The sequence below is a fragment of the Macaca fascicularis genome, chromosome 17, assembly GCF_037993035.2.
Source record: "Macaca fascicularis isolate 582-1 chromosome 17, T2T-MFA8v1.1".
NCBI lineage: Eukaryota > Metazoa > Chordata > Mammalia > Primates > Cercopithecidae > Macaca > Macaca fascicularis.
In genome coordinates this window covers 4,391,520-4,405,629 of record NC_088391.1, presented here as the reverse complement: position 1 = coordinate 4,405,629, position 14,110 = coordinate 4,391,520, and the positions used below count along the sequence as shown (strand labels likewise).

Genomic DNA, 14,110 nt, shown 5'->3' with positions numbered 1-14,110 from the left:
TAATTCCTGACTTAAAAGGATAGTTCACCTTTTGTAAAGCTTTTCTGCCTTTGTATTTGGTTTGGTTTGGTTTTTCTCCTTTGGAGGCTAAGCCCAAATGATATTACTTAATGAAAGTCTGAACTGTTTGGAATTTGCCCATCCACCTAGGCTGCAGAAAGCTCGAAAGAGCACTGCTGGCAACCGACCTTCCTACAGGAAAAGGCAGGTAGAATGCTAACTTTTCCCAGCTCATAGGGAAGCTGAGGTCTCGGCCCTGGAGGTGTCTAAATCCAAAGATACAGATGGCTCACCTGTGGCAGATCGTGGGTGGAAAGGCTGACTGCCATACAAGGGGTTAAGAAGAGATCAGTAACACTTTTGCAAATTGGTAGAGACCCAGTGGAGACTGGAATATCAGTCTGGAATACCTGAGGGCCCTGATGCTGGAGGAGTTAGCATTCACTTGTAGGCCCTTTTCTGTCGGCCTCCTCTGGGTGCTCTTGAGAGCAGGGTGGGAAAGCAGACAGGCCTCCTCCGTGTTGTAGGAAGTGATTGGCTGTTGCTGCAGGAATAACAGAAAATCCTGACTCCCTGCTCCAAGATAAAGCAGTCAATAAAAGCAAACTCAGGGACTTGAAAATTACTAACAACTAGAATAACTCCAAAGTCACTGTCTGTCAGGAGCTTAACTGTTAAAGGATAAGATGGAAAACATGGATAACATGTATGAACAGATAGGGAGAAGTGGAAACCACAAGAAACACTCAAATGCAAGTGCAGGAAATAAAGCCACGATACCACACACGAAGAATTCCTTTGAGAAGCTCATCCATACGCTCGATGAAGCTGGGGAAGGAATCAGTGAATTTAAAGATAGATAAGGTCAGTAGAAATTATTTAAACTGAAATACAGAGAGGGGAAAGGAGTAGGGGATGGGAAACAAAAGCGAAACCAAGCTTCCAAGAACCCTGGGACAATTCCAGCCAGTGTAACATATATGCAATTCAAGTTCCAGAGAGGAAAAGAGAGCAGTAACAAGGCCAGAGAAATATTCGATGTCATAATAACTGAGAACTTGCCAAAAATAATGAAAAGCACACCAGAGATCCAAGAAGCTTCAGGAATCCCAAGCAGGATAAATAATAAAAAAAGAATATACCTGGATACATTGTTGTCAAACTGTTGGAAACCAAAGATAAAGAGAAAACCTTACACACAACCGGGCAGAAAAGACACAACCGGGCAGAAAAGACACGTTACAAACAGAAGTAATAATTACAGTAGACTTTTCATTCAAAACTCTGCAATTCCGAACTATCTAGACTTATAGCATGAGATACGTTTGATCATCAGAAGAGATTTTCTGATTAGTACCAGTATTTTCTAAATACGAGCTAGAACCTGCAGATGAAAAACTGACGCATTGTTTGATAAGATAACCAGTTCTACTTAAGGTGAGAGAAAATATTTTCAAAAAGTGAGTTAATGACCAAGTTTTGTGGCAAATATTGAAATATCGAAGATATTAATAGATTAGTAGCACATTACTTTATTTCATTGTGGGGTTTTTTTGGTAAACCTTAAATTAATTACCAGGTTAGAAAAAGCATCCTCTTCTAAAGCCGGGTAATTTGAGGAGGCATACATTTTGGGTTAAAGATAATCGGCTATTTTATAAATGGGAAAAAAAAAAAAAAAGCGGGGGGTGCCTGGCACAGTGGCTCATGCCTGTAATTACAAGTTTGGGAATCCCAGGCAGGTGGATCTCCTGAGGTGTCTGCTATACAAAAATTAGGCATGGTGGTGCATGCTTGTAATCCCAGCTACTTGGGAAGCCGAGGTGGGAGGAATCACTTGAACCTGGGAGGCAGAGGTTGCAGTGAGCCAAGATTGCACCACTGCACTCCAGCCTGGGCTACAGAGTAAGACTCTGTCTCAAAAAAAAAAAAAAAAAAAAAAAAAGGAAATAATCAGGAAACTATGAAAGTACGTTCTTTATTTAGAACTCGATTGTTAGGTGCTACAGAGAGAAAATTGTTTAGCTATAATTCCTGTCTTCTGAGAACTTATAAAACTGAAACAGACCACATTTGCAGAGTACATAGATAAAACAGTAGAATGTAAACAAAGTTTGTCCAAGTCAATGATTATTGTATTACGTAGTGCAGCAGTAGTAAAGAATACCAGTTACCATTTATTCACTATCTGTGTTAAACCTGACGTATTCAAATTTTAAAACACATTATCTTGCTTGATTCTCATCCTATGAAAAGATAATATCAACATTTTGCAGTTGAGGAAAATGTGGCTTCACAAAGTTCAGTAAGTTGCCCACCATCCATGCCACTCAGCTGGTAAGTAGTACAGTTGGGATTCAAACTCAGTTGTATCTGATGCTCCTTCCTGTGCTACAGTGAAGCGCAATCATGGGAGTTTGAAATGCAGGCAGATTTTGGTGTTAAGGCAGGTCCCGCTCTCCGTTCTACTGTGATGGTTAAGTTCATGGAATGAATGGTATTTCTGGATTAATTGGATGTTGTGAAGTGGCTGTTTCAATGGTCAGGAGTTAGAATGCTGGAAACAGCCTGAAAGGCCAAAAGAGCTCTCCAGTCCTGACGTTTCTTGCATAGTTGTTCTTTACCATAATTAGCTAATATAAACATTCTTGATTTATAGCATTATTAATATGCTGGTCGGATTCTTTTTAATTTTTAATAAGTATAGTCGTGTCCATATCCTCAGAAGAACTGAGAAATTACATGTCAGTGTTAAGATAGGAGATTTACAGGTCGGTGGAAGGGAGTATTTTCTGCCTTGGAAATATGGAAATTGAAATAGTATCTGGTAAAACATGCAGCTGATAATATGGTGAACGTTACTTCTAATGCCTCAGAGTTTGGTAAATTTTCCCATTCAATATAATGAACATAATTATAATATTCAAGGCTTAGGTGTTCTAAATGCATTTTCATTTATACATAGTTGCTCATTACCTGTCAGCATAGATACATTAATTCTGTTTCTTTAATGTAGCAGATGTGAGACTCTTGTGTTTAGGAGACAATCATATTAAACATCTGTGCTGCTCTGTAGACTTAATTGCTTTTGGAATTACAGCAAAATTGAGTTACAGTCGACTTTCTGTATCTGTGGGTTCCGCATCTGTGGATTCAACCAATAGCAGATCGAAATGATTTGGGGGCTGGACACAGTGGCTCTTGCCTATAGTCTTAGCTCCTTGAGATCTTGGCTGAGGTGGGAGAACTTTTGAGCCCAGGAGTTCAAGGATGCAGTGAGTTATGATTGTGCCACTGTGCTCTAGCCTGGGCAACACAGTGAGACCCTGCTTCTGAGAGAGATAGGTATATTTTATATATATTTATAGATATACATACATGTGTATTTATATGTATATATATTGGGGAAGAAAAATGGATGGTTGTGTCTTTACTAAACATGTACAGACTTTTTTTCTTGTCATTATTTTCTAAAACATACACTATAACAACTATTGACACACACGAGGTGATTTCAAGGATACAGGAGGATGTGCATAGGTTGTATGCAAATACCATATCATTTCACAGCAGGGACTTGCGCATCTACAGATCTTGGTATCCTTAGGGGGTCCCGGAACCAGTTCCCCCATGTATACCAGGGAACACTGTAATTCAGTATTGGTTATCATGGCCGCGACTGGCAAAGCAATATTTACAGAAGAAAATCTTGACCAGGAAGCATTTTTAAGTTTCAATTTTAATTTTGAGACATTGTTTATTTTTTAAAAATAACTTTACATATAACTTTAAAAGAAAATCAGTTTGTATGGTATTTATTTTTTCAAATGTGTTATTTTTTGAAAAGCAAGTATTTTCTAAGAGAATAAGCATATAACTTCATTTCAATTAATACATTTATTCCAGTTGACTAACAAACAATCAAACTGTTTTTAAAAAAGAACGTTTACTTTTCTGTGTGCAGCACACAGTGTATTTTTTATTTGTGACTTGATGAGTTAATGATTCTGTCCTCTGAACTATTCTACTAGGATTGTGCTTATTCTCTACTGACGTGTCTCTTTACAAGTGAATGTTCTTTGTATTACAGTATATAGTAGACACTGAATATATAATTGGAGTACTTAACTTTTTATTTTGAAATAGTTATAGATTCACAGAAGTTGCAGAAACAAAAATGCAGACAGGTCGTATGTCCCTTTCACTCGGTTTTCTCCAGTGGTAGCATTTTTTGTTTTTTTCTAAATACGTGTATATATATATTTTTCGAGGCAGTGTCTGGTTCGCTGGTAGGGAAGAAAGCCTGATGACAGTGAGCGAGGGAGGGGAGAGTGAGGCACGGCCAACTGCCCGTCCCGTCATGGTCTAGAACTCGGTTTCCAGGGTTTCTCTGGGGTCCCTTTGGCCAACGGGGGGTCTGTTCAGTCAGTTAATTATTTTTTTTATTTCTCAGGGTGGAGATGGGACCCGGCGTGGCTCACCTTCCCGGCTTCTTCAGTGGGGACCTCCTTTCCGTCCTCTGCTGGCTTCTACCTTCTGCCAACAGCCCTGTTCTTTCCCACCCTTTGCATGTGCTGTTTCTTCTGCCTGAAATGCTTCTTTCCCCTTCCCACCCATCTTTCTTTTGTCTAGTTAACACCTATTCATTTTGCCAATCTCACTCCTACGTCTATCAAGCCTTTCAAGGCCACAGCTCACATACCGTCCTACAGGCCTTTCCTTCCCGGTACGCATTACAGTTAGTAACTGTGGAATTGGCGCTTACGTGGAGAATGCTAGCTGAGAAGTTTTGGGGGCAGACACCCGCTGTTGCCCCCTGTTTGTGCCCCTTGTGCCTAATACAGTGCTTGCTTACGTGGTCTTCATGCATGTTAGTTAAGTGAGGAAATACCGTCACAGCTCGTGGTCTTCACGTGTGTTAGTTAAGTGAGGAAATACTGTCACAGCTCGTGGTGTTCACGCGTGTTAGTTAAGTGAGGAAATACTGTCACGGCTCGTGGTGTTCACGCGTGTTAAGTGAGGAAATACTGTCACGGCTCGTGGTGTTCACGCGTGTTAATTAAGTGAGGAAATACTGTCACGGCTTGTGGTGTTCACGCGTGTTAAGTGAGGAAATACTGTCACGGCTTGTGGTGTTCACGCGTGTTAAGTGAGGAAATACTGTCACGGCTCGTGGTCTTCGTGCGTGTTAGTTAAATGAGGAAATACTGTCACGGCTCGTGGTCTTCGTGCGTGTTAGTTAAGTGAGGAAATACTGTCACGGCTCGTGGTCTTCGTGCGTGTTAGTTAAGTGACGAAATACTGTCACGGCTCGTGGTCTTCGTGCGTGTTAGTTAAGTGAGGAAATACTGTCACGGCTCGTGGTCTTCGTGCATGTTAGTTAAGTGAGGACAGTTAAATACTGTCACAGCTGGATGGGGTCTTCTTGCCCACTGCCCAAAAAGCGAATGCACTGAGAACAGCAAATATTGCAACAAAGAAGCAGTTTAATCATAGCAGGGCCAGCTAAGTGGAAAACAGAAGGCATTTCTCAAATTCACCTCCCTGAGAACTGGGAGGCTAGAGTTTTTAAAGACACTTTGTCAGGCAGGGGCCTGGGGAACTGAAACGGTTGATAGGCTGTGGATGGAAATCACAGGAGTGTCTAAACTGCACAGCTGAGTCAGTTCCTGGTTGGGGGTTGGGCCTCAGGACCAGGTAGCATCTCTTGGTTTGTGGAAATGCTAAATCTGAAAAATATCTCAAAGAGCAGTCCTTTAGGTTCCACAATAGTGATGTTATCTACAGGAGTAGTTGGGAAGTTACAAGGCTTATAGCTTCTGACTGTGTGACTGGTAGTGAGCAGCTTAGAGAAAAGCAAGCTTAGCAGTGGCCCGTGATTGTTTAAGTGTGTAGCAAACGAAGTCCAGGCCCCACCATAATTCGAATCCAGGAATGTGGCTTCAGTCCCCAAACAAGCAGGAAGGTCAGGTTTTCTAGCCTCAAAGTTTAACTATAAACCAATTTTTTCTTACAGTTATCTTGGCCTCCACACTAGAATAAGCTCAAGGCAATGTAGCCTGAGAGGTTAGAAGCAGGGTGGAGTTGGTCATGTTAGACTTCTCTTATTACTTACAATTCTGCAAAGGTGGTTTCAGTGTCATCCTTCCACATACACTTTTTTTGTAAAAAGTATTAAAACTTGGTGAAGCATGAAAAATCTTTTAAATGTAGCATGAATCCTGTCCACGACATAAAATAAAGATATAAAGTTAAGTTTAAAGAAATGTGAACATTTTGACGCAATCTGTTGGCGGACATGACTTAACTAAATCCTGACTTTTAAAAATCCTGTTTGAGGAAATACTGTTTGATACAAGATGAGTGCCCCGGTGTCAGAAAGCCCCAGGCCTGCGACCTGTACCGGAATTCACACTATGTAGCTTACTCCCATCTGTGTCTTAGCTCGTTAAAAAAAATTGTCTTTTCTGCCTAGTTTAGTTCGCTTGCTGCCAAATGGAAAGAGAAAAAGGCTGTAGGTTTGTCATCTGAGCAGTCAGCAGATTCTACGTCTTTCACTTAAGAAGCCATTTGCTAGCAGTTCATTCCTTCACAAATCTTCCGTGAGTGTCTGCTGGCTCCAGGCACGGGTCTAGGCCCTGGGAGTAGACTCCTGCAAAGCAGTGGCTAGTTTCCACTTCCAGCAGACAGCCCACGTTCTCGTTCACGGGTCCGCTTCCAGCAGACAGCCCACGTTCTCGTTCACGGGTGGTTAATTTATACGACCGTACCACTGAGTGACTTACCATTGGTCTTTATATAATGTGCTTCTCTTTAGAGGGGCTTTTAGCTTAATTGGGTTGTAAATCAATATCTTTATTTAATAAACATAAGGATTAATTATTTTAAAGTAGAGTAAGATTGAGCAAAGTTCTTGTTCAACTACATTATTAATTTATTTCTAAGAGGATCTGTATGTTATGGCGTTAGGACTAATTCATCTCAAAAAGAAAGCCTTAAATCACACATGGACATTAAGTGTCCAAGCTCTACAGTTCTTTTAGGTTGGAAAAGAAAAAAATCTGCAATTCATTATTATGACTATTTGTTAGGATGTCAGTTTAGCTTTAACACTGGCTGACACCATGAATTACCATTTATTTCTTGACATTTTCATGTTTTAGTCCTATTGTCAGTTATTATATGCACTTTAAAAGCCGAGAGAGTATTTGAACAGGCTCTATAGCAAAGGAACAGAAAAAGTATTCCCTTTGAGCTTTTAAATATATTTTTAAAGATCGGCGCCCATGTCTTAGTTCCACATAATCCTGTATTTTCATGTACAAACCCTTATTTGACAATTACCACTTTTTGAAATTAAACAATGTCTTTATTCATGTTGTCTTGCCAACTAAAATATTTAAAGTTATTATTTTAAAACTATAATGAAATTCTATTACTCATTTTACATTTGATGTTATTTTTAAATTTCCTGACTCGTAAGTATAATGTACATAGTGCAGTGACTTATTAGGCAGTTTATTCACATGTATATTCTTTTGTTTTATCAAGCCACTGCCAAAAAATATGGTGTCTCGTCTTTGTGAATCTAAAAAGGTTTGTGCCGCAGCTGACATGCAACTTCAGGTATGTGCCTTGGTTCTGAAGCTTTCCGGAGTCGTTACCCCAGATACATATCTAACTTTAAATTCTTGCCAATGATACCTATTTATTATAATAATTATGCTTCTAAAACATCTTTCATCTGAGTTCAAAGAACTTGACCAAAATTGACTCATTTAGTCCTCACACTGCCCTTATGAAGTAGGCATTGAATAAAATTATTTCCCGACCAAGCACGGTGGCTCACACCTGTAATCCCAGCACTTTGGGAGGCCGAGGTGGGTGGATTGCGAGGTCAGGAGTTTGAGACCAGCCTGACCAACACGGTGAAACCCTGTCTCTACTAAAAATACAAAAATTAGCTGGGCATGGTGGTGCGTGCTTGTAATCCCAGCTACTCAGGAGGCTGAAGCAGGAGAATCGCTTGAACCTGGGAGGTGGAGGTTGCCGTGAGCTGAGATCTTGCCACTGCACTCCAGCCTGGGCAACAGAGCGAGACTCTGTCTCAAAAAAAAAAAAAAAAAAAAAAAAAAGACTTTCCCATTTTCAGTTGGGAAAAAATGAAAGCTTAGAAAAATTACATGACTTCTTCTAAATCACACATTTTACCAGCTAAATTAAGGCTCAAACTTAATTTTATATTATTTATATATATATATATATATATGTTTATTCATTCTGTATCTTTTTAAAATTTTTGTCTTCTTAGGTTTGAAGTTTAGATAGTAATTGCTGTTAGTTTTAGATAATATTCAAAACCAACTTCCCAGGTTTCGAGATGAAGACTAGTAAACTTTCATGAACCATCTGGATGCCAGGTCTGCATGACACCAGATGTGTATGTAGATGTTTGTAATGACTGAGATTGTTTATGGAATTCTCACTCCTCTTCAGATCTTGAGAGTTATGTAAATACCCTAAACACCCATCTTTCATCTTAGGCAATATTCACTTTATGATGATTCAGTTACCTGTTTAACAAAGTAACCACTATTTAATTGCTTTATGGTTTTGTAAAATTCAGTCCCTAGAAGGTAATGAATGTGCTCTGTTTTTCTGTACCTTGAAACATGAAATCCATGTTTCAATGAAGGAAATCTATTATATAGACAAAACCATGAATCTATATTTGCTTTACCTTACTCAATATCTATTCATATCAATATAATTTTTAAAGGATTTCTGAATTATTTTTAAAAATTAACATTACTTGGCTGGCAAAAGTCTTGTTTGCTGGTATCTTTAGTAGAAGGCCTGGCTTTCAAAAGTCTGTTTTGTGGCTTTCTTCTTGAAAAATTGTTCTAATAATTTTCTTTTAAAATGGAAAACCAACTTTCCCTCCTCCTCCCTCCAAAAACAATAGCCCCCTAGGGACAGAGAGAGACAAAGCCCTGGTAGAGGAGCTGCCTGGGTTCAGCTTTTATATTACACTTGGACAGTGGAGACAAAGGAAGAAAGGAAGTGAATTGTTTCAACTTTCCATGGGGACATAAACAGTGTTTTTAAAACTGTACATTTTTTAAAATTATTGTTTTAAAAATAGGCTCTTTATTTTTACTTTCTTTCAATAAGTTTCTTGGTCCCAGGAATGCATGACTCCCTGGGTGGGTAGATAGGCTCATCTCTTTGGAATTGTTTAGTTTATCAGCAAATAAACATAAAAATAATGCACATTTAATTTATTTTAGTCTGTTTTCACATTTAATTTATTTTGCTCTGTTTTTATAATTCAAAAAAGTTACCCCATGTTTATATCATTTGTAAAAGGCATAATTGAAGAAATGAAACTTCTGAATTCTGATTTATTTATACATTGGGGCAAAATAACACCTCAGTTGAAGTTAGAATGTAAGAGTTTCAGTTCCTGATAATTTACTCTGTTAGAATATAGGTAAGACGTTGAGTAATTTTGGCCTCTCTGATTATCTTTATGCATTGTTACTCATTATAAAATGTAGAATTGAAAGAGCTATATTTAGCTATATATTTAGATTACCAGTTAGAAGAAAGCAATGTTTATATTTAGGAAATGTCTGTATTTTTCTAGGGAAGGTTTAAACTTAACTTTATAATTTAGAACCATAATTCTATATCTGGATGCGGCCAGAAGCTAGAGAGCATGTAAATTTTTTCTTTTAACCAAACTAATCCTCACTTCTTTCAAGTCAACAGCTGCACATTCTCTACAAATCCCGTTTCTGAATCACAAAGATACATATCAGAAGCATAATTGCATGTCAAAATTTGTCCTTTAAAATGAAGCATTTTCTACTTGCCTGCATTAAGTCAAATGTTCAAGCCAGTGTTCAAAAACAATACTTGAGTCAAATGTTGTCGTGGAAAAATGCTTTATGTTTATTTTAGATTTCTTTGCACAATTTAGTTTTGAGTACTTTGTAAACAGCAGATTTCATGTCCAAACTCTCTTTAATGCTTTCTTCTCCCACTGTGTTTCAATGGCCTATATCCTCCACTCAGAGGAGAGCGCTCTTTTTCCCTGGTCATCTAGCTGAGCCCTCCCTGTACAGCAGCTGCTTCCTTTGTACTTCCTGACACCAGGTGTGGGAGTCTAGTTCCAACCTCTCCAACAGCTGCATCAGAATTCTTCGATACATCTGTACTCACCAGATGCTGCATTGCTATTTCTTTCTCTACCCCCACCACACCTATTTAATTTTCTTTTACCTTTCATCACAAAACTAGAATTCTGACCATTTCATTTCTCTCATTTAAGATATATCAGGATTCCAGGAGGAAACCAAACAGACCTTGTTAGATCCAGCGGGTCAAAAGTTGTAACTGGTTTTGTACATTTCTGTCTACATATATTTTGGCAAAATTCCCATGTCACATATTTAATTTGCCACATTGTACATAAAGAGTATCTTATGGGTATGGTTCAAAATTCTTTAATATTTATGAAAAGGTTGAGAGCATTCCTTTTAATCTTTAGCATGGTCTTAAATGTGGTATGAAATACATTTCAAACCATATACGTTTATTTTTGTGACTGTTTTAAACTGTGATTGGTAACTGTTGTTCTGGTGCACTTACAGCATCTTTGGTTTACCACATCTTGATGTGAGGATGGACGACCAAAACTAAGTAGATGTTTTTATCTATCTAGGTCTTTTATGCCGCTCTGGATCAAATCTACCATGGGAAGCATCCCCTGAGGAATTCAACCACAGACATTCTCAAGGAAACACAAGAGAAATTCTATGGCCTACCATACGTTCCAAATACTGTGAGTCCAGCATTTGGCTTCTGTTGTGTGTGCTGAGTGGTTCTGCTAGTACTTCTGTAGCTTGTAATTACCTTCCCCTTTGGAGAACTTGAAATCCCTACATTTATGTTGAGGCTTCACATGGCGCAAATGCTAGAAATTGCCTGGCTTATTTAATATTTCCAACTACCCATTTATATGTTCTTATTTTCTGCCCTCCAGCAGTGTTTTTCTACCTTTCTGGAAATGTGGGGGTTAAAAAGGCCAGTGGAGTTGGTCTGTATTCTTCTTTTTAGTTATTCTTCTATAATGTGAAAAATAGTGATGAATGTGATTACCAATCCTGAATCATCATCATTGCTAAGAGAGTTAACGTGGATTGAGTGTCTTACATTGTACCAGGAATTATAATAGATGCTTTACATATCTTATCTTCTTGAGTACCTTGTCAGGAGAGAGAGCAGGAGTAACGTTACCATTTATTGGATTCTAGGCGCCAGACTCTGTCTAATTCCTTTGGGAAAAGATCTCTGATTTAACTCTCAAAATAACCTTACGAATTAAATAATATCCTAGTATTTTTCATCCCTCAAAGGCTCCTGTGAGGAGCAGCTGAACACTGTGACTCCGAGTGCCGTTAACATGTGATTCTCGGTGCAGTTACGTGACTGACTTAACGTCACCCAGGCCTTTCTCAGGTGCAAGTGATGGAAACGCAGTTCACACGGACTTAAACAGAAAAGGGAATTTATTGAGTCTTATAACTGAAAGGTGCAGGGGTATAGGGGTGTTTCAAGTAAGTTGGATTTAGGTCTCCCACAATATTGTTAGAAATGTTTCTCTCTCTTTCCACTTCTCAGCTCTGTGTTTTTCTGGTTCCTTTCATTCTCTGGCAATCTCCCCAGACCAAATGGTTTGAAAACTACCAGTAGGTTCAGGTTTATGTCCTTCTAGCCTAGTTGGTCTAACAGGAAGAGAGCTAACTTGAAAGTGTTTTGTAAACTATAAAAAGCAGAATAAATGTCAAGTGGTTTTATTTGCTGTAAGATTGGATAGCAGAATTCATTGTGCTAAGAGGTTAAGTTAATCAATAAACTACAATTGTCCAGTAAATCTTCAGGTCCTAATGCTCAAATATGCATGGGAAAAGATCATATTTACCAGACAAGTGAAGCAACAGGTTATTTTATAATACCTCTTGTCATTAGTTTTCGATTGGCTTAGAACCTTAATTATCTGCTACAGGTATATAATGTCAGTCATACTAACTGTTTTTAATCTTACATGTAATTTACTGTTGTAATACTTTCTACTGCCGAGCTCTTGATTATCTGTATTGGTGAAAATTTATAGTGATAAGAATAATCTTAACTATTTATTCATGGAATAAATAATAGCAATTGCCTAGATTTTACTAGCATTTTCCAGTTCACAGAGCATTGCCTGATTCACCTGCTTTTGGGCTTGTTTTTGTTCTCATCTTATACTCTTTGTGGATATGAGTTCAGCTTCATGACCAGTAAGTAGTCAAGTCCTAGAAAGACTAACATTAGGAAAACTGGGATGCTTGCCAAAGCTGCAAAACTTCAATTTGACTGAGTTGCTTGCCCTCTGCCCTTTTTTTATCATAGGTCTTATAATAAAGTCACTGTCTCTCTTTAAAAGAAAACTCAGCTTCCTTACCATCCAGATTTCTTCTCTGTAATCATTTAACATACTAAGATGAAGTATTAGTGGCAAGCAAATTCTGAATCAACAATCCATAAATCACTTAATTTGAAAGGAAGAGTGATGCTAAGTCCATGTGCCTTGTCCTAATTCCTTTTGAGAAAATAGAAAGATGTATCTCTTTCCTGGGATTAGCTCCACAATTCATTTTCGGTAGCCATCGCTTGCTCTTTGTGTAAACTGTTTTAAGAGGTTTTTAAAGGAAGCATAGCTATGTTTAGAGAAAAAAAACCATTATTTTAAGGCTTGCCTTTTTTAAAAAGTGTCTGAGAGTTTGTTTAGATTTGTACAAATAGCCTACTCTTCCTACTTAGAAACTTCTGCATTTCTTCATTTGTTTGTCAATTCATTCATCAAACCTCTACCGTTCCCAAGAGCAAGTTGGTTGACTTGACCACTCAGGATTCAGATAAAGCTGCAGGAGTGAAGACAGCCTGACACTGGCATGGGGATGCACAGATAGCAGTGGAACAGGAGCAAGAGCCCAAAGGCAGACTCAGCAAGTTAATAGACTCTCGAACATAGGTTGAGTGACACTGTAGATCATTGGGTGAAGAGGGAACAGTTTTTTTAAATGGTGGTGTAGTGATTGATCATCTATATGGGAAAAAAATGCACCTCTGTATCACGCTGCACACAAAAAAATAGAGTTAAAGACCAAGATGTGAAAAGTAAAGCTTTAAATTTTAGAAGATAATACAAAAGAATTTTTTCTTTTTGATAGTGTTTTTGTTGTTGTCGTTGTTGTTGTTGTTGTTGTTGTTTTGAGATAGAGTCTTGCTCTGACTCCTAGGCTAGAGTGCAATGGCGCAATATTGGCTCACTGCAACCTCTGCCTCCTGGATTCAAGCAATTCTCCTTCCTCAGCCTCCTGAGTAGCTGGGATTGCAGGTGTGTGCCACCACACCTGGCTAATTTTTGTATTTGTAGTAGAGACAGGGTTTCACCATGTTGGCCAGGCTGGTCTCGAACTCCCGACCTCAGATAATCCACCTGCCTCGGCCTCCCAAGGCTGAGGATTATAGGCATGAGCCACCGTGCCTGGCCATGATGGTGTTTTTTATACCCACTCTGAATATCTTACATTTTATACAGATGCTTCTCAACTTACGACGCGGTTAAGTCCCAATAACCCATTGTAAGTTGAAACTATCATAAGTCAAAAATACATTTAATACCCCTGCACTGCTGAATGTCATAGCTTAGCGTAGCCTACCTTAAATGTGCTCAGAATGCTTATATTAGCCTAAGTTGGGCAAACTCATCTAACACAAAGTCTATTTCATAATAAAGTGTTGAATATCTCAGGTAATTTATTGAATACTGTACTGAAAGTGAAAAACAAAATGGTTGTCAGGCGCCCAAAGTACAGTTTCTACTGAATGCATATTGCTTTCACACCATTGTGGAGTTGAAAAATCTTAAAGTTAAAAAATCTTAAGTAAGTTGAGGATCTTCTATGTACAATGGAAAAGCCATTAAACATAAAGCAAAAGATGGAGTCTTGCTCTGTTGCCCAGGCTGGAGTGCAATGGTACAGTCTCAGCTCACTGC

General features: G+C 38.5%; 1 protein-coding gene across 3 annotated transcripts in view; it reads left to right on the top strand.

Annotated features, from left to right (window-relative positions):
- MIPEP (mitochondrial intermediate peptidase) overlaps positions 1 to 14,110 on the top strand; it is a 212,397-nt gene that overhangs the window by 69,214 nt on the left and 129,073 nt on the right. For all 3 annotated transcript variants that reach the window (XR_006693586.3, XR_010582505.1, XM_005585479.4), the window contains exons 15-16: positions 7,552 to 7,626; positions 10,730 to 10,849. Coding sequence is in view for 1 of the 3 variants with exons in the window: in XM_005585479.4 (XP_005585536.3) it covers positions 7,552 to 7,626; positions 10,730 to 10,849 (195 nt within the window). In the remaining 2 variants the exon portion in view is untranslated. The remainder of the gene's footprint in view (positions 1 to 7,551; positions 7,627 to 10,729; positions 10,850 to 14,110) is intronic.